This window comes from Rhipicephalus sanguineus, chromosome 4, assembly GCF_013339695.2.
Source record: "Rhipicephalus sanguineus isolate Rsan-2018 chromosome 4, BIME_Rsan_1.4, whole genome shotgun sequence".
NCBI classification, from domain to species: Eukaryota; Metazoa; Arthropoda; class Arachnida; order Ixodida; family Ixodidae; genus Rhipicephalus; species Rhipicephalus sanguineus.
In genome coordinates, this window is record NC_051179.1 from 20,880,326 (window position 1) to 20,898,175 (window position 17,850).

General features: G+C 48.3%; 1 protein-coding gene across 1 annotated transcript in view; it reads left to right on the plus strand.

Annotated features, from left to right (window-relative positions):
• LOC119389240 (cationic amino acid transporter 4-like) overlaps nucleotides 1–17,415 on the plus strand; it is a 33,525-nt gene extending 16,110 nt beyond the window's left edge. Inside the window, exons 6-10 of the mRNA XM_049415065.1 lie at nucleotides 8,457–8,494; nucleotides 13,126–13,305; nucleotides 13,604–13,719; nucleotides 16,026–16,145; nucleotides 17,410–17,415. Coding sequence (XP_049271022.1) covers nucleotides 8,457–8,494; nucleotides 13,126–13,305; nucleotides 13,604–13,719; nucleotides 16,026–16,145; nucleotides 17,410–17,415 — 460 coding nt within the window. The remainder of the gene's footprint in view (nucleotides 1–8,456; nucleotides 8,495–13,125; nucleotides 13,306–13,603; nucleotides 13,720–16,025; nucleotides 16,146–17,409) is intronic.
• Nucleotides 17,416–17,850: the final 435 nt, after the last annotated feature.

A 17,850-nucleotide genomic window follows, 5' to 3' on the forward strand; every position in this document is an offset into this window, starting at 1 on the left:
AAAAAAGAAATAAGAGAAAAGAAAGAATAGAAAGTAAGAAACTTTCTTACGTTATAACCTCAGTCAGCTCTTCCTCGTGAGAGCTTTCAAAAAAAATACACTTCAAAAATACACTTGCTTTTCTGCTGATATTGTCATTTCAACATCACCCATTCCGGAGTGTTTGAGTAAGACAGCGCCATCGGAATACAAAAGAAAAGTCTGCTCGTTTTGAGATCGGCGCTGACTACGATACCTGCCAGAACAGATACGCGAGATCTAGTCGATAATGTCGTCATTTTGGTCTGCATATATTTAAAGGGCCCCTAAACCACTCCGATTTCAAAGACGATAGAGTGTTTTTTTTTTCTCGCCTTCATTACCCTTCCTACAGACGCTATCTCCTCCTCGTCACTTATTTCTTCCAAATACACGTGGACAATGTCAGTGATAAGTGTTTAGACAGTCAGTATATCGCGCTTTTCGGCTACACGCCGCTATCTCCGCTAGCACCGTCGAAAACGCACAAAACGAAGTGAAATCAGTTGATCGCGCACGATAGTCATGCGAGACGAAGCAGAACGGGCGTGTGACTGCATATAAAAACAGGGCAGGAGACAATTCAGAACTGATATCCCTCGTATATGGACCACTCGAGAGCTTATTTACTCTTGACGTCACGTGAACAGACTTCTGGCGTCACGAATTGTGCCGAAAAGACTAGAAACGCCAGAAGAAATTAACGCACTTGTTCTTTGTATTTTCAGAGGTTGTTTAGGGGCCCTATAAGCTACAACCACAGCTTATCGGAGTTCAGAAGAAATAACAAACTCTGATGTCACTCCCACTGCGGTTCACTGCCTGTACCTCGTCTTATAGCATTACCAACTCGTCAGCACAAAAGTGTGCCGTGAATATGTTGTGCAGACCGCATGAAGGAATGAACTTTTATCGTGTGGCAAATCATGATACTGTTTGCCACGTGCACGTGAGATCTGTGCAACGTAGACAATATTGCCTCTGTCGCCTTTCTCTGAGCACTGTAAAACTGCATGGAACTCGTTCTGGTGAGCCTGCGCTTCTTGGCTTTAGCGCTCAAGCTACACCATTTCTGTATTGCTGAACTGCCATATGAGGGTGTGCGATGAGGAGGAGGAGGCGGATGTTGTAGGTTGCAGGTGTATCTGGCCTTGCAAGATATGCATGCAGGCAGTTGAACCGCCCGGTTTCCTCCTTTCAGGCTATGTCGAAACATGATAATTTTTTTAAAGGAAAGCGCGAACAGGCTACCAAGAATGTGCGCGCAGTGCGTTGCTGCAATGTACTACATGCCGCGGGTGACCCATGATCTCGCGTACGGTGCTGGGCTGGGCCCCCATTATCACAGAACGCATCGGTGTGGGTGTCACATCACCAACCACATACGAGAACTAGCGTTTAAAAACTTCAAGATTAGTTCATCAGCAGTTACATGCGAGGTCTGTAACGTTTAAACATTTCAAGAGTAGTCGCAACACCTCCTTTCTGAATGTCCAGTGTTCACGCGGCAACACATTACCATGAAAGGCTACAGCGCACATAGACGGGTACGAAGGAAAAACACACAAGGAATAACACACAAGACCCAGCGCTATGTCTTGTGTGTTCTTCCTTCGTCCCCGTCTACGTGCGCTGTAACCTTTCATGATGCTATACGAACTAGCCCACCAAGCCATCCTCGTAAACACAATATCATTCACCCTGTCGTGTGGCGAGCCTAAACCTTGGGGTGATCGCGGGGCTGGTGCTGCTATAAGCGTAAATAAGGCATCACTGTGCTGTCATTACGCTGTGTCACCGCTGAGCTAACGTTTCAGGTGTCATCACTCTGCTATACGCAGATATGCTACCGATATGCTGCCGTAATGGCAACACTGCAGAAGTGGCATGCTACCGCTACATCATCGCGATTGTATACGCGTAAACGAGCTGTTTGTCTGTTGTCCAGCGTGTGACCTTGGGCGCATTGGTAATTCATTGCAAACCAAATACAGCGTGAAATAAATGGGGGATGAAAGAGCGGCGCACACACAGCGCTGTCCTTCTTGTCCCCGTTTATTTCGTGCTGCATTTGTTTGTTAATGCTATCTCATCGTTATGTTATCACTATGCTTACGCAAGGTGACTTGCATGCTTAACATATATTACGAGTATGCCCTGTTATCGCACTGGGAAGCTCTATATGCTGCACCCAATTCTTTTGTTCGCGTTTTAACAGCGGCGGCACTGTTTAAGCCGGCCGTAAAATCTTTGGTGTCCTCTGAAAGCCACAGGTGTGTATGCGTGGGGGCTTGCCCAATTCCTGTGGCGCATACCAACCTGAGGAGCTTTGCACTACGAAGCACAAGTTACCGATAGCTTAAACAACTTAACACTGTAAAGAGAATGAAGAGAGCGCGTGCCGGTTCATGATGACGATAGTTTTTTGTACACATTGTACACAACAAAGTTTTTACGACTGGCTTAAATAGCTTGGCTCTTAAAAATACAACCACACACACACACACACACACACACACACACACACACACACACACACACACACACACACACGCACACACGCACACACACACACACACACAAACACACACACGCACACACACACACACGAGACCGCTCCTCTCAGAGTCGTTCAGACAGGCCAGTAGATCGCAGGAAGCCGACTTTAGCCAACGCTGAAGCGCGCAGCAAGCTTGTGACTGTCTCGACGAAGGGCACCCAAGCAGGCTTCGTCTGACGATCCCGCGAAGCTTCGAGACAATTCTGTCTTTCTTGCGAGACAAAAATCCGTAGAAAAGCCACTTAACCAGCACGACGTTCTTGAACCGCACGCGCACAACTTTAAAGCCCTCGAGCAACGCGAGGGTCTGAAAAAAAAAAAAGAAACAAAACACCCGTATACTGGAAGGTATGCTCTTCGCGTAGGCCTCTGCTACCGTCGTCAACATTATAAAGCCGGCCAGGTTTGTAAGCCCCAGGCGTTTCACCAGGAGTTGCATTTCCCCGAACAGATCAGGCTTTTGTGGGTTTCCGTTTTGCCTCGAATCCCATTGTTCGTCCCTCGCTACCCGCACGAACGGCAATCCTCACAAACCACCTGACTGTTATTTCCTCTTCCTTATTCTTCACGTCACCTTTCTGTATTCCTACGAAGACGTCTCGCAAGCGGAGCGTCTTCGTTCTGCGTCATCCATATTTTCTGAACCCACTTTCCTCTATAGAAAACAGTCCGTTCCAATTGTGTAGCTGTCGGGAATAGACAGCAAAGCAGTTCTCGCCAAGAGCTGCAGACGACGGTCGACCTAGTTCAGGTGCAATCCGGCAGGTTCGGCTTCACTTGGCTTGGAACGCGCTTTGGCGAAGCCATGGGGACAGCGGCGAAGTTGCTTACCGCGTGTGCGCATACGTGGGGGTAAAGTATAGGGTCGCTATGTTTCCCGGACCACCTAAGAAGACTAACCGCCAGTGGCTGCAAAGTGGATTTGGGGAGGGCAGAGCGTCGCGGAGCGTAGCTCAGTGGTGGAAGCAACACGTCGCGAACACATTGCAGGTTCTTTCGCTGCGGTATGCAATAGGGCTGACGCGCTGGAGTTTTGAGTACTGTGGCGGAGCCTGGTGGCGTGCGCCGAAGTTGCTTGGGTAGTCAAAAATGGACGCCGACCGGCGAGTTACGCAGTTCTCAGTTGCTTTGAGCGTTTTACTTAATTTTGCGCCTAGTTTTCAGGCTAAAAAAGTGCTTAAAACGTACGCAGGAACTTGTCCGCTATGCCTGCAGAGTCTGACATGTTTGACGAGCGATCCCTGCTTCAACAAACCGTGCCGAAAGCAGGTGGTCCGGGCGACGGCTCTGAGCAGCGCGCGGTCCCGAAGCGCGGTCGCCACCGTTATTGTTGCGTGGTTAATTGCCTCGAAAGTGGGGGTAAGGATCCTAATGTGCGGTTTTACTGGTTCCCCTGAAAACCGTACGAAGTGGAGCGACGGAACCGCTGGATACGTGCCGTCCGACGCGTGAAGTGAGTACGCGAGGAAAACGTGGTTTGCAGCGCAACGTGCTGATTACTTTTCGTACGCGCGTGCACGCGTTTATATATATATATATTGTTACGCGTAGAGTTACGGTATTTACAATATATCAATACGTAAGGGGTGTAGCGTTGACGCTCTATAACAAGTGCAACACCATCGATCAACGCCCGAGACACTTCAACTTCGTCTTCGGCTAGTAGTGTCCTCTAGTTCACAGTGGCACAAACACCTATGTGACATAAACTCCCGGCGGCAGAAGCACCGTCTCGGTGCATCGGATCGGTGTTCGTGACGTAGGGCTTTAGGCGGGAAACATGCACAGTCTCAGTAGCTGGTGAGGGGGACAAAGGCTTGCGGTTCAGTGGCGAGATCTCGTATGTGACTTCGGTTACTTGGCGAAGAACTCGGTAAGGCCCAACGTAGCGCGGCAGCAGTTTCTCACTCAGGCCAACGCGACGTGAAGGCAGCCAGAGCAAGACCAGGGAGCCAGGGCTGAAACGCACGTCCCGGTGGTGGCTGTCGTACAGGCGCTTTTGGTCGGCCTGAGACGCCACGAGTCGATGACAGGCAACGCGACGTGCCGTCGCCGCGCGAACGATGGCGCCGTGAGCGTAGAATGTGGTTGAGTTTGCCTCTGAAGGAAGTAGTGAGTCGAGAGGCAAGAGCGGGTCGCGGCCATACAGCAGATAAAACGGAGAATAGCCAGTAACGTCGTGACGCGACGAATTATAGGCAAACGTCACGAACGGTAAGGTGCAGTCCCAATCTCGGTGATCCTCAGACACGTACATGGATAACATGTCCGTGAGTGTACGGTTCAAGCGCTCAGTAAGTCCGTTTGTCTGAGGATGGTAAGCGGTGCTGAACTTGTGGGACGTTGCACAAGAGCGGAGAAGGTCGTCGACAACTTGCGAAAGGAAACCGCGACCTCGATCAGTCAGCAGCTGACGAGGAGCACCATGGTGTAAGATGACTTGATGGAGGAGGAAGTCAGCGACATCAGTTGCACAGCTGGTAGGAAGGGCTCGCGTGATGGCATAACGTGTGGCATAATCTGTCGCTACGGCCACCCATTTGTTACCCGCGGACGACGTCGGGAAAGGGCCAAGGAGGTCCAGGCCGACACGAAAGAATGGTTCGCTGGGGACAGCTATAGGCTGAAGGTACCCAGCGGGTGGGAGAGGAGGCTTTTTGCGCCGTTGGCAGAGCTCGCAGGAGGCGACGTAGCGGCGAACAGAGCGGTATAGGCCAGGCCAGAAGAAACGCCTGCGCACGCGATCGTAGGTTCGGTAAACACCCAAATGTCCAGCGGTGGGAGCATCGTGCAATTGCGAGAGGATAGATGGTCGCAGATGCTGAGGAACAACGAGAAGCAGTTCAGCACCGTGTGGTGTCATATTGCGTCGATATAGGGTACCGTCGTGCAGAACAAACATACGGAGGAGGCCGTTCCGTTGTTCTGAGGTGAGGCGTTCTATAAGAGATCGCAAATACGGGTCACGACGCTGCTCGTCGGCGATGTGAAGGAAGTCGCTGAGCGACAAAACGCAGGCATCCGACTCAGTTTCGGCGGTGTCAGGTGGGTCGATGGGATAACGGGAGAGGCAGTCGGCGTCCTTGTGTAGCCGTCCAGATTTGTACGACACAGAAAATGTGAATTCTTGGAGGTGTAAAGCCCAGCGACCGAGGCGTCCCGTAGGGTCTTTGAGTGAGGAGAGCCAACATAAGGCATGATGGTCTGTTACCACGGTGAAATGTCGTCCGAACAAGTATGGGCGAAACTTGGCAATGGCCCAAACAAGGGCGAGGCATTCACGTTCTGTGATCGAGTAATTGCGCTCTGAGGGTGATAAAAGGCGGCTATAGCGTAAGCGATTACACGATTCATCTCCCGCTGTCGTTGGGACAAAATAGCGCCAATGCCATGGCCACTTGCATCCGTACGAACTTCAGTGTAAGCAGACGGATCAAAATGACCCAGAACGGGCGGATTTACAAGGCGACTCGTAAGCGTTGAAAATGCCTGAGCTTGCTCTGGTCCCCAACTGAATGGGCTGTCCTTTTTGAGAAGATTGGTGAGAGGACGAGCGATGTCGGCGAAGTTCGCAATAAATCGTCTGAAGTAGGAACACAGCCCCAGGAAACTTCGGACATCAGCAGAGGTACGAGGAGGTGGAAACTCTCGGACTGCGCGTACTTTGTCGGGATCAGGTTGTATGCCAGTAGCGTCCACCAGGTGACCGAGGACTCGTAATTGACGACGGCCGAAATTACATTTCGCAGAATTGAGCTGCAGGCCTGCTCGACGGAAGACGTCAAGGATGGCCGAGAGCCGGTGGAGATGGCTGTCAAACGTCGATGAAAAAACAATAACGTCATCAAGGTAACACAGGCATGTGGACCATTTAAAACCACGTAGAAGAGAGTCCATCATGCGTTCGAATGTGGCTGGAGCATTACAGAATCCAAAAGGCATCACTTTGAATTGGTAGAGACCATCTGGGGTGACGAAGGCCGTCTTCTCGCGATCTCTGTCATCGACTGCGATTTGCCAGTAGCCAGAACGTAAATCGATCGAGGAGAAATAACTGGCACCATGTAAGCAGTCCAGGGCGTCATCGATACGCGGAAGCGGGGTAAACGTCCTTTTTCGTGATCTTGTTCAGATGACGATAATCTATGCAGAACCTCCAAGTATTGTCCTTCTTTTTTACTAAAACGACAGGGGATGCCCACGGACTGGAGGAAGGCTCAATAATGTCCGTAGAGAGCATTTTCTCGACCTCTGTTTGTATGACGTGACGTTCTGCCGCCGACACACGATAGGGACGCCTATGGATGGGCGGAACGTCACCAGTGTGGATCGAATGGGTGACGATGTCGGTCCGACCCAGCGGGCGATTGTCGAAATCAAATATGTCTTCGTATGACATCAAAACGCGGCGGAGGGCGTCAGCGTATGAAGGTCGTAGGTCAGGAGCTATCATTCTGGCGAATTTGTCGTTAGATGGCATCGTCGGAGCCGAAAGTTGAGCGAACTCAGATGGTCGTTCATAGCTGAGAGCAGACACGCTGGACTCTTCCAAGGGGGACAACACAGCGAGAGACACACCCTCAGGGAGAGCTTGTGGAGACGAGCCAAAGTTCAGGAGAGGAAGCCACGCATGGTTGTTGGTGAGCGTAATGATGGAGCTAGGGAGAGCTATTTGGCGCTCCAGCAGGACGTCGTGAAGTGGGGACACGACATAATTACCATCCCGAAGTGGTGGGCAAGGCGACAATATTCCCTGTGTGCAGTCCAGACGGCACGCCGTGGCTGCCAACGGCGATCACGAGGATATGCAGCCGGCATTTCGTGGGAAACGAGAAAAACGATGCCATGAGTCACCCTGCGTATGTGCCTACGATTTTTCCGGCAGCTTACAGCCGGCTGCTTCCAGCGGCCGGCTGTTAACACTGCGCGCCGTCGCTTCTCGACCGCCACCGCACGCTGGCAGAATTCGACGAATTCCCTAGAAGCAAATGTTGAAAATTACGACCGTGCGTGGGGAAAAAGTGTGTTTGCGACTGAATGCGGCAGAAAACGGCACACGGCGCGAATGCGCTCATTCGGGCCGCCGACGGCTAGCCTTCGCCACTGGACCTTTCTTGATTCCGTTTCGTCGTGTAATGCAAATCATTTCGGCTTTCTTAACAGCAATCTTTTCGTTTATGCACTGTCGTTAATCGCGCGAGCGTGCCTCGTAAAACTTAACTCGAGTTCAACGTCGTATGAGATTCGCTGCACTTGCGAGTTGCAGCGCGCCGAAACGGTTCCTTCAATCTCCTGCACGTCGTAAACATACTTGACGTTGACGCGCTTCTTGCGTTTACGCAGATTGCTTGGCCTGAAGAACTCAGCCACGCCAGAAATTGGCCGAGATCCAAAGCGCAGCACAACCGACAGCGGCAGCTCCATTGCGCATCTGAGCTTAGTGCTGCATGCGGCCGCCGGTCTGACTACTCGAAACCAAAGAACTTATCGTAGGGGGCGCTTTTTAGCACCGTTTTCGCAGCGCCGCCTGGGCAGCCAGTCAGGCCTATAAGCGGAAAGCCCGCGTGAGCCTCCCTGCTTACAACTTTCGTACAATGAACGACATTGTTGGACAAGTGCTCGAGCGTATAGGGAGACTCGTATTGTCTAATTTCACGGATGGAACCATCATGATGATATCGTAGCGCGCATAACAGATACAGACATAGCGAAGCGGACTATGTGGATACGGTGAAGTCCACTTCACTGTTTCTACATACACAGTGTCCATGTCCATGTCCTGTGTCGATGTCAACAAAGTGAAGTCCACTACACTGTGCCTGTTTTGTGTGCGCTACGATGTTATCATGAATGGTCATCAACTTGCCCAACTTTTCAGTGTTATTGAAGTGAAGATTATGTTGGACCTCCTGCTGGGTGAGTTGGCTCACACTTGCAGAGTTGACTAGCGCACATCCGCCGCTGTGGTGTCGTGGTTATGGTGCTTGACTGCTGACCCAAAAGTAACGAGATGAAACCCGGCCGCGAGGGCCGCATTTCGATGGAGGCAAAATGCTAGCGGCCCATGTGCTTACATTTAGGCGCACGTTAAAGAACTCCAGGGGGTCAAAATTTCCGGAGCCTTCCACTACGACGTGCCTCATAATCATATCGTGGATTTGTCACATAAAACCCTTACATTTAGCATTATTAAGTTGTGCCTGTCTCAACACTCGAAAAGTTACAAATTGGATTTACCAGCGCAAATCTGTATAGCACCTTCTACAAGGGCGAATTGGTTCATACTTGGCTATAATGCAGTGCGTTTGAGACTGGAGATGTGTATATGCGTCTCCTGTCTCCGTTTCAGTCGCACTGCATATAACCAAGCAAACCTGCGAACGTACAGCAGCACAACTGTACTGTAGGCGACACACTATACACTCCATAGACTATCAAGGCTTGAGTTTAACTAGCTTAAGAAATCTAATACCCCTGTCATACGGGCACCCGCTAACTCCGTGTAACTCCCTCGTCGTTACGTCAACGGAGATGCGGTCTGTGTCACACGGTCTCCCTTACGCCAAGGAAGTTAAACGGAACATTTCGCAAAGGGATTTCGCCGATCTCCATTAGCGACGGAATGGAGTACTGTCGTCCCCAATAATCTGTTGTGACGGAAAGAACTACAAACGCAAAACAGCCGCAGTCAACACAATAATGAATTTTATTAATTTTGAAAGTCATTTCACTACAAAATACATTCATAACGCGCAAAAAAAAATACGCGTATAAGTGCACATACTCTTCGCACCACGCCTCGCGAAAGATCGTCGTGCCGCCATTTTGAATAAGTGTGTGCACCGTTTTGTTTACGTCTGTGCAGCTCGTTCCCTTCTTATTGCGGTGCTCTTCATTCTACTGCAACACTGCCAATAGTCACAGCAGTGAGTGACGCGGGTTTTCTGCCGCCTTCGTCGACGCCGGCACTCGTGCTGGCAGTACATGCGGACTGTTGTGGGAATCACCCGCAGCAAAGGCTTCGTGGACTGGTCGTGGGACCTGTGCTCAACCGATATTAGAAAGGACAACGTGATCTTGGTGGTAGCGCAACTTCAAAGAGCTCGACGACAACTAGCAGCGTGTTGGACAATCGGCGCGTGTAGAGAATGACGCGTACCAAAACAAACGTAAATGTAGCCAGCATTCCTGTCAGAATCACTGCCAACATGCTTGCAGGCACACGTTCCTGTGATAAAGACAAAAAAAACTTTTTTGGTATCGATGTGATTAAATTATAATTTTTTATAATGACACAAACCATAGATCATGTTTTCAGCGTGTTTAGACGCGAAATCTTACATGCAGACTATAGGTAGAGCAGCGCCTAATGGACCCATTGCGGCTTATGTCCAAACCTCGTAAAATTGCCGTGTGACATGGGCACAACTCCATCTCCGACAAATTCCCTCATGGAGTTTTACATCGATGGAGTTTAACGAAGTTCGGTGGTGGCCGTGTGACAGGGGTAGCGCAGAAATGAAACGGACAAGAATTGGAGTGGGGTTAAAACACTGAGCTTAACGCGATTCGAGAACTTTTGCTGCGTCATAACGTACACGTAAATTGACATCTGTGGCGTCCCGGTGGCCGACACCGGAGCAGGAAATTTTTTTTTCTTTCTTTTCAGCCGTTTGTATTGATCAACGCCGCCCCCCCCCCTCCCCCGAATGCTTTCTGCACCCAACGTGGTTTTGCAGTACCTCCGGGATCGGCCCACCTTTAACCAAGTGACGATGTCATTCGATGACGTCATCATGTGACGTCATGATGTGATGACGATCTCTAGCATACCTCGTGTTGACGCCGACGGTCACTTTTCGCGTTTAATGAGACGTCTGAGGCCTTCGCCTTAATAATAACGCGGAATGAAAAACAAGCTTGGTTTTATTGTTATCGCCTAGATGTATTTGTATTATGCGGCGAAATTAACGGAAATATAATTTTGAAATAATGTCGTATCAGATTACGCTGACGTGAAGCGCTGCCTAGTCCTCGTCGTGTCCCAGAAGTGGAGCTCGTCCGCCTTAACGTCTCTTCGTCGCGTTTGTCCTCCGAGCGTCCTCGACTCTTCTCAGTCGTCGTTTTTCGAAGCCGACGCGGCCATAGAGCGGCTCGCGGAAGATAAATCGACTCTGCCTATTACCTTCAACACAGCACACGTCGAGCGAGCAATATCGCCTTTCTCTGCTCTTATGGACATCCTTACGCCATACAGCGCTTCAGCCGGCCATTTATGACGCAAGTCAGAAGAGCGATGGAATTTATCGTCTCTTACAGTTGTTTTTTATGCTTATCTTCACATACCCGCCCGCTAGCGAAGTTTCGCATACTTTTGGTGGTGTTATTGCCTATGTTGTAGTAAACTGTGCTTGTGCTTAAGTTACTTCCGTTATCTTTCTTTCTTTCTTTCTTTCTTTCTTTCTTTCTTTCTTTCTTTCTTTCTTTCTTCTTTCTTTCTTTCTTTCTTTCTTTCTTTGCCTCTCTCTTTCTATCTTTCTTCTCTCTCTTTTTCTTTCTCTCTCTATGCCCTCTCTCGTTCTTTCTTGCTCTCGTTGTATATTTTCTTTCTTTCCTTCTTTTTCTCTCTCTCTCTTTCCTTCTTTCTTTTCATCGTTTATTTCTACTTTCTCGATTTCGCGACGTCATTTCCATACACAGGCATCCTTTATGTGCTTTCTCTTTATTCGTTTGAAACGCCTGGCTGTCGAAACGTGGATAACCAGGTGCTCTCGTCTGCGTAAAATTTGAAAAAAAAGGAGCAGAGACTGACTGCAGGAACTTCCTTTCACGTTAGGCTTCTTCAAGATGAGTAGTTTCGGGTCTCAAAGCACTTTTCTTCCTCGGATGACAGAAGGAAAGATTACATTAAAACGTACTCTCCAGTTCGGCCATATATATACAGGAGGCGCCAGACTACCTTTCATACGCTACAAGCATTTTCCGGATTCTCACAACAAGCACTTTGCCGCTGTTGCGAGGGACACTACAGCCACAATAATGCTCTCTGACGCCTCGCCCCGAAAACGCTTGACGGGTACTTTGCTTTAAAGGACCATTCAATATTCAGCGAAAAAAAAAAATGACGACTCAATCCTTAGCGAAAAATGATGCAATCTTCTGCGAGTCGTGTACTTTGCGACAGGCGATGCCTTCATATTCTGAGTTCGAAGTTTCGGCTTTCTAAACTACTTCTCCACGTGCCAGCACGTCCTACCTCTGTCGAATCCTAGGATTTCAGTATGCGCGCCTTTCTCAATTACATCTACTTCAAAAGCAGTTTAGATGACGCTTGAAGCGTTCTCGTATCAGTTCACATTCGCAAACCAATCCTTCACCGGCCTTAAAGGGCCCCTAAACCACCCCGAGTTCAAAGACGGTCCTTCTAGACTGGTTAACATCCCTGCCTTTCCTTTCTCTCCTTCTCCTTCCTTCCTTCCGAGTTCAAAGAAGACAGAGTGTTTTCTTTCTCGCTTTCACTACCATTGCCAAAGGCGCTATCTCCTCCTCGCCATTTATTTCTTCATAAAAGACGTGGACAGCGTCAGCACTAAGCATTGAGACTATCGGAATTCCGCGCTTTTCGGCTACACGCTGTTACCTCCGCTTGCGCTATCGAAAACGCACAAAAAGAAGTGAGATCGGTTGATCGCGCACGATAGTCGTGCGAGGCAAGGCAGAACGGGTGTGCGACTGCGTGGTAAAACAGGGTAGGGGACCCCTGGTATATGGACAAATCGAGAGCTTATATCCTCATGACGTCATGTGATAAGGATGCTGACGTCACGAATTGTGTCGATAAGACGAGAGACGCCAGGAGGGAACAACGCGCTCGTTCTCTATATTTTCAGAAGTTGTTTACGGGCCCTTTAAAACACAAACTTCAATATAACATAAGCTCGGCAAGTGTGTTCACAGGTGTCGTGCACGCAGGCTAACAGACGGAAAAACTATAAACAACGGCGCGGCACACGCATCCCGCATTCGCGCTCACTGCAGTGTCCCGATGTCCCTCGTTGCTGTTTCCGTCGCGTTAACATAAATCCATTGCTATTGAATATCCCCGTCACGATATTACTTATTTCTTCGTGGTAACCATTACTGGCTCCCCCTTAAAGGGGTGCTGACACAAATTTTCGGAGCTGAGACTAGCGTGGCGTCAGGCTACAGCGTCAATTCCGGTGACATCACGCACCAACCGGTACGACTAGTTCTGATGACGTGAGGCACAAGAACATTCAAAATGGCCGCTTGTGCGTCACCAACGGAGCCAAAAACGGAGAGGCTGTGGAAACGTCACGATATCTTGCGCGAGCACGTGACGAGAAGCGCATACCGTGTCGTGACGTCCGGGTACAGTAGGAACCGAAACTACCTTTTAAAAACATGCTGTAATCCCTTTTTCAGGGTGCATGCACTCCCGCTTACCTGTAACATTTTCTAGGCTCTTGAGGGTTTGGCCTTTCATTGGACGCAAAGAAAACGACGACTGAACATTTTTGTGTGAGTACCCTCTAACGTGTATCTCGTACTTGTTCCACTTGCGCAGGAGAGTGCGCCGGTGTGCTTCGCGGCCGACACGGCGCAGGAGCAGCAGTCGTGGGGCGAAGAGCTCCGCAGGAGGACGCAAGCGTGCTCCCTCAGCATCCAGGGCCTGAACCTCGAAGGATGCTCCAACTACCCATCTGGTAGGTTTCAACGCTGATATATATGACCCGTAGTTCCCGGTCATTGCAAGCGAACACTATGAGTAATGCGTGACACAGTTTGCTTCTTGAAAGACGACAGTGCACGGATAACTCTGCGACGCAGTTTTCGTCTGCACACAATGCGCATAAAGAATGCCATCAACTTCGTGACAGCATACGCTCGGCCGAAATGTGCGTTGTTTACTCGGAGATCTCGATTTGCATACCGTCGCATGTTTTTCCGCTTCGCAAATATTTTTTTTTATTTCTTTCACCTTTCCTATTTCTTTTGTCGCAGCGCCAGGAGTTCAAAGCAAGGTTCAACAGGACGAGAATGTGCTCGCGCAAACTCTGGAACTTCTCGACGAACTACTCAAGAAAAAGTCTGATGGCAAAAAGCTCAAGAAAGGAGATGTAAGTTTGTTTGTTTGTTTTTCTTTGTTTGTTTCTTTGTTTGTTGTCTCACGTTTCTCGTGTCCCATTATTTCCTGGGCGCAGCTTCAAAAATAAGCATTGTTACTGAGTCTAGTAGGACGCATCAGATTGGTGCTCCGAGAATTTTAAATGTTCTTTCTTTCTTTCTTTCTTTCTTTCTTTCTTTCTTTCTTTCTTTCTTTCTTTCTTTCTTTCTTTCTTTCTTTCTTTCTTTCTTTCTTTCTTTCTTTCTTTCTTTCTTTCTTTCTTTCTTTCTTTCTTTCTTTCTTTCTTTCTTTGAAAACAAAGTGTTTTTAGGAATCCCTTGAATTTGGAGAGTCGGTTGATACTCGGGCTAATACAGTGCAACTGAGACGATACGAGGTGAGACTGAGACGAAGATCTGCACAGTCTGTGTCTGTCTGTGTCTCCTGTCTTCGCCTAAGTCGCACTGCGTTTCTCCAAGTGTTTCCGATCCTCTTTCACTCTCATTCTGTGGCGGGACACGACAATTTACGATGTTCGATTTATAAAGAGAAGTGTGTGCGAATCTCGAAGCAGTGCAGTCTGGCATAACGTCTCTCTAAACCACGCTACCTCAACTACCGTCCTATAGCGCCCAGAATATACTGCATATTCTAGGCACAATAACCGTACTTATCTGCACGCTACTAGCACTCGTTGAGCCCTGTGTTGTCTTGCCTAGCGGTAGCTAAATAATGGCTAATACCAGCTTGTGTTAGCTAATGTTTGCTAGTGCTGTCTAGTCGTGGCTATTTACGGTCATAGTACCAACGTTGATTTCCTTCGATCTCAATCTAATGATTGAGTTGTTAACCTTTCTTTTTTTTTTTGCAGGAAATACCCACACTGTCTTAACGTTCGCTTGCATAAGCTTCAGAATGTATTTGAATGCACTTGCTCCATTCTCTAGTTTCTTTTGTCTTCCATGCTTACTGTTGTTTGAGAGAGAGAGAGAATAACAGACATACAATATGTGTTGTCCCTGAAGGCAGGATGTCGCCATTGGTCGGGGCCCCTGTCCAGGGCTCCTCTGGCCCTTCCCATCCCTTTTGCCCTTTTGACCAGCATGTGCTGGTCTTGAAGGGTTGGGCTGGACAGCAGAGCCTCTGATTGTTTCATTCTATTGCTCATGTTGTGATGTTCTTCGCTACGTAATATACCCTCCCACGTGATGTGGAGGATAGTTGGTATGGCCCCGCAGCACGGTCATGCATCTTTGTAAGCTGTTATGTAGAGTACACTAGCGTGCGTAAGTTTGTGTGTGTTTCTGTCTGGAGTCTGCGTAGCGCTGAATATTCTATTACTGCAATATTAGAGTCTGGTGGCGCATACCTTCTTCTGTTCTCTCTAATAACTCATAATTGTAGCTTAATGGTGGTTGTTTTTCGTAGGTACTTTCTCGAGGCTATGTTATTTTTGGTATCTATAATATTTCTTTACTCCTTTGCACGTTTTATGACTTGCACTGCATTTGTTTCTAACGTACATTCTGCGACAGAAGGGATCCACGGAGGGTTAGTCCCGCGAATCCACAGAACTATCAGTGTCGCGAGTGCACATCGTGAAACGCGATACTGTCGTAATTGGACCGCTTTCGCAATAAGACTGAATAACGGATCGACTTTTGGCACCAAGAAAATTACACGCGTACCTATAGTTGGCTGGCTTCGATCGATCAACTGCGCAATAAAAAAGCGTGTATTTTTTACCTCGAAGAATTCACTGACACGTAAAACGAGGTTTCAAGAGCACTTATTGAGTCGAAATTAAAAACAAACGTTCTCTGAGCTAAACTCGGATAAAGCAAGTGATGTAAATTAGGACAGTCTATCACACTAAACTGGAATCAAGACAAAATATGTCCCAGAACATTGGTTAAATTTCAAAAAAGAACGTGCATACGGTCATACGAATGATCAATCCGCAATGTTCCCTCAAAGCTAGGGTAATAGAATCAAAACTTGCGTATTTTAGCAATTTCATACTAACTACTAGTTCATTGGAGCGAAGGTTAAATGTAGCCAAAATAGAAGATAAGCGAAAATTTTGTGATGTGAGGCAGCGCTCGGCATGTGGACCACTATGCCCAACGCTGCCTCATTTCACAAAATACTTTGCGCACTAGAGCACTTTCGCTTGGTAAAATCTTTGGACAATCATTTTTTTTTAATTTCCTTTACAAAATCTTTCTTCTTCTTTCTCTTCTTCTTCTTCTTCTTCTTCTTATCCTTCTCCTTTTTTTCGGAGACGTTCGTCTAAAAGCTTGCCCGCCCCATTCGTAGGAGTCTATGGGCATGTCCCAGGACGTGGAGGAGGTGGAACAAGCCTCCATCATGGCTCACCAGGAGGCGCTCCGCAAGGCCACCCACCTGAGGCAACGAAAGATATCCACTGAGCTCAAGGTCGGTTCGCCACCGCGTGTGTGCGTCGGTTCTTTCGTGCCGAAGCTCCCGCTTGAAAACACGAGCGCTCGTGCCTTAAATCTTTTTTTGCTGCTGGGGCTGCTCCAGCCGCTGTTTTTGACGTCCCCCAGGCAGCGCATGGCGAGGCATGCAGCCTCAAAACAAGGCCCATTCATTCTTTTGCTAACGAACGCATTCTGCCGAAACGAGGTCTTGTTTTGTTCTGGATTATTTTTTTTTTCTTCGTTTACTGGGTGGCTGCTGTGCCGGCCATGTTTTGGCTTCCGGAGCTCTCTGGCATGGCGGAGAGGAGAGGGAGCTAGCCTTACACGATTATCGCATGGACACATACGTTCTCGCACACGCGTACGTGTTGTACGAGTACACGTGTCTTCCACGCGTTATTCAGCTTTGGTCGCATTAATAGGAGCTCGTTATACAGCGTATTATACTTCTAAAAGTTCTGGGTACCGTTGGTTTCATGCTCTATAGAATAAATAGCGTGACATGTACAGGCTACGGCGAGAGAGTGAGAGAGGGAGAGAGTGAGAGATGAGAAAGAAAAACACACGAAAAAGGGCAGGGCAGTTTTACCGGCAGACTGATTGATGCGCTGTTTGCTTAGCAGGAAGATTCGTTAAGTGAAGTAGTTTCCTTGTCTACGCTTGAGAAAGGAACCGGGCCTATATTCTGCAACGCTTGCGGGAACGCAGCTCAGTAAAGTGTAGAAGCAGAACGAGGAAGGAAAAGAGTGCCAGTAAGTGGTTTATTCGGACGAAACTGCAAACTTTGGTGGCGTATTGTGTCACCGGCTTATTTCTACAGAATATGCTAGACAATGTTCGAATGATGATAATGGGCTCTATAAAAACGTTCCAGCAGTAAAGCACATTAAAATTAGAGAACACAGATCTATCCACCGAGGTTCTGCAGTCAAACATGTCAGTTAACGTAGTCAATGGATTAATACTGTATGTAAACACGCAGTGACATAAAAAGTGTAATGACTTGCATATCATATCAATTTAAGTACATGAGGTTGCTGCACTTCCTGTCATTCATGGCAGAACGCTAAAAACGTTCTCAAAAGCCGCCCTAACTCAAACATCGGATGATATTTTAACGTGTAAACATTAGCGTTACATAAGATTACACCTTTCACAGAATAAACGCATGCACTCACTACTGTACAAACCGGCTTAATTGTCTGCCAAGTTGTACGGCGTGTGATGGAAAGCTTCACTAAGGCTTTCCGTTTACGCAGGTTTAAGCAAGTTCTCCGTAGCTGCCTGATTCCTCTCGTTCTATTTTCTTTTTTAGTGTTTAGACGGCGCAACACAATCTAAGCGGTTGTGGGCCTAACCCGTCCGGAAATTGCTCGGCCGGTACTTGAACCGCCTTGATTGATTGTAATTGCACACCGTGTGCTTTTTACGCGTCAGGTGATCCTTTATCCTTTTTTTTTTTTTGCAATCTTAACTGAGGCCCCCGCAAAGATAAGCTTTCAGGCTTACATTGCGTCTCAGACTTTCGAGCGTGTGTTGCCCTACGAGGGGACAAGTTGAAGAAAATTAAAGCACGCCAGGAAACATCTCCCGGAGGTTGTATTAACTTGGGAGGGTGGAACGCGGAAAAGCAATGGGGCTACCTTAAAGAAAATGGATGGGCTGATGGCAAACATTTCCCGCACATGTTTCGCGTACCG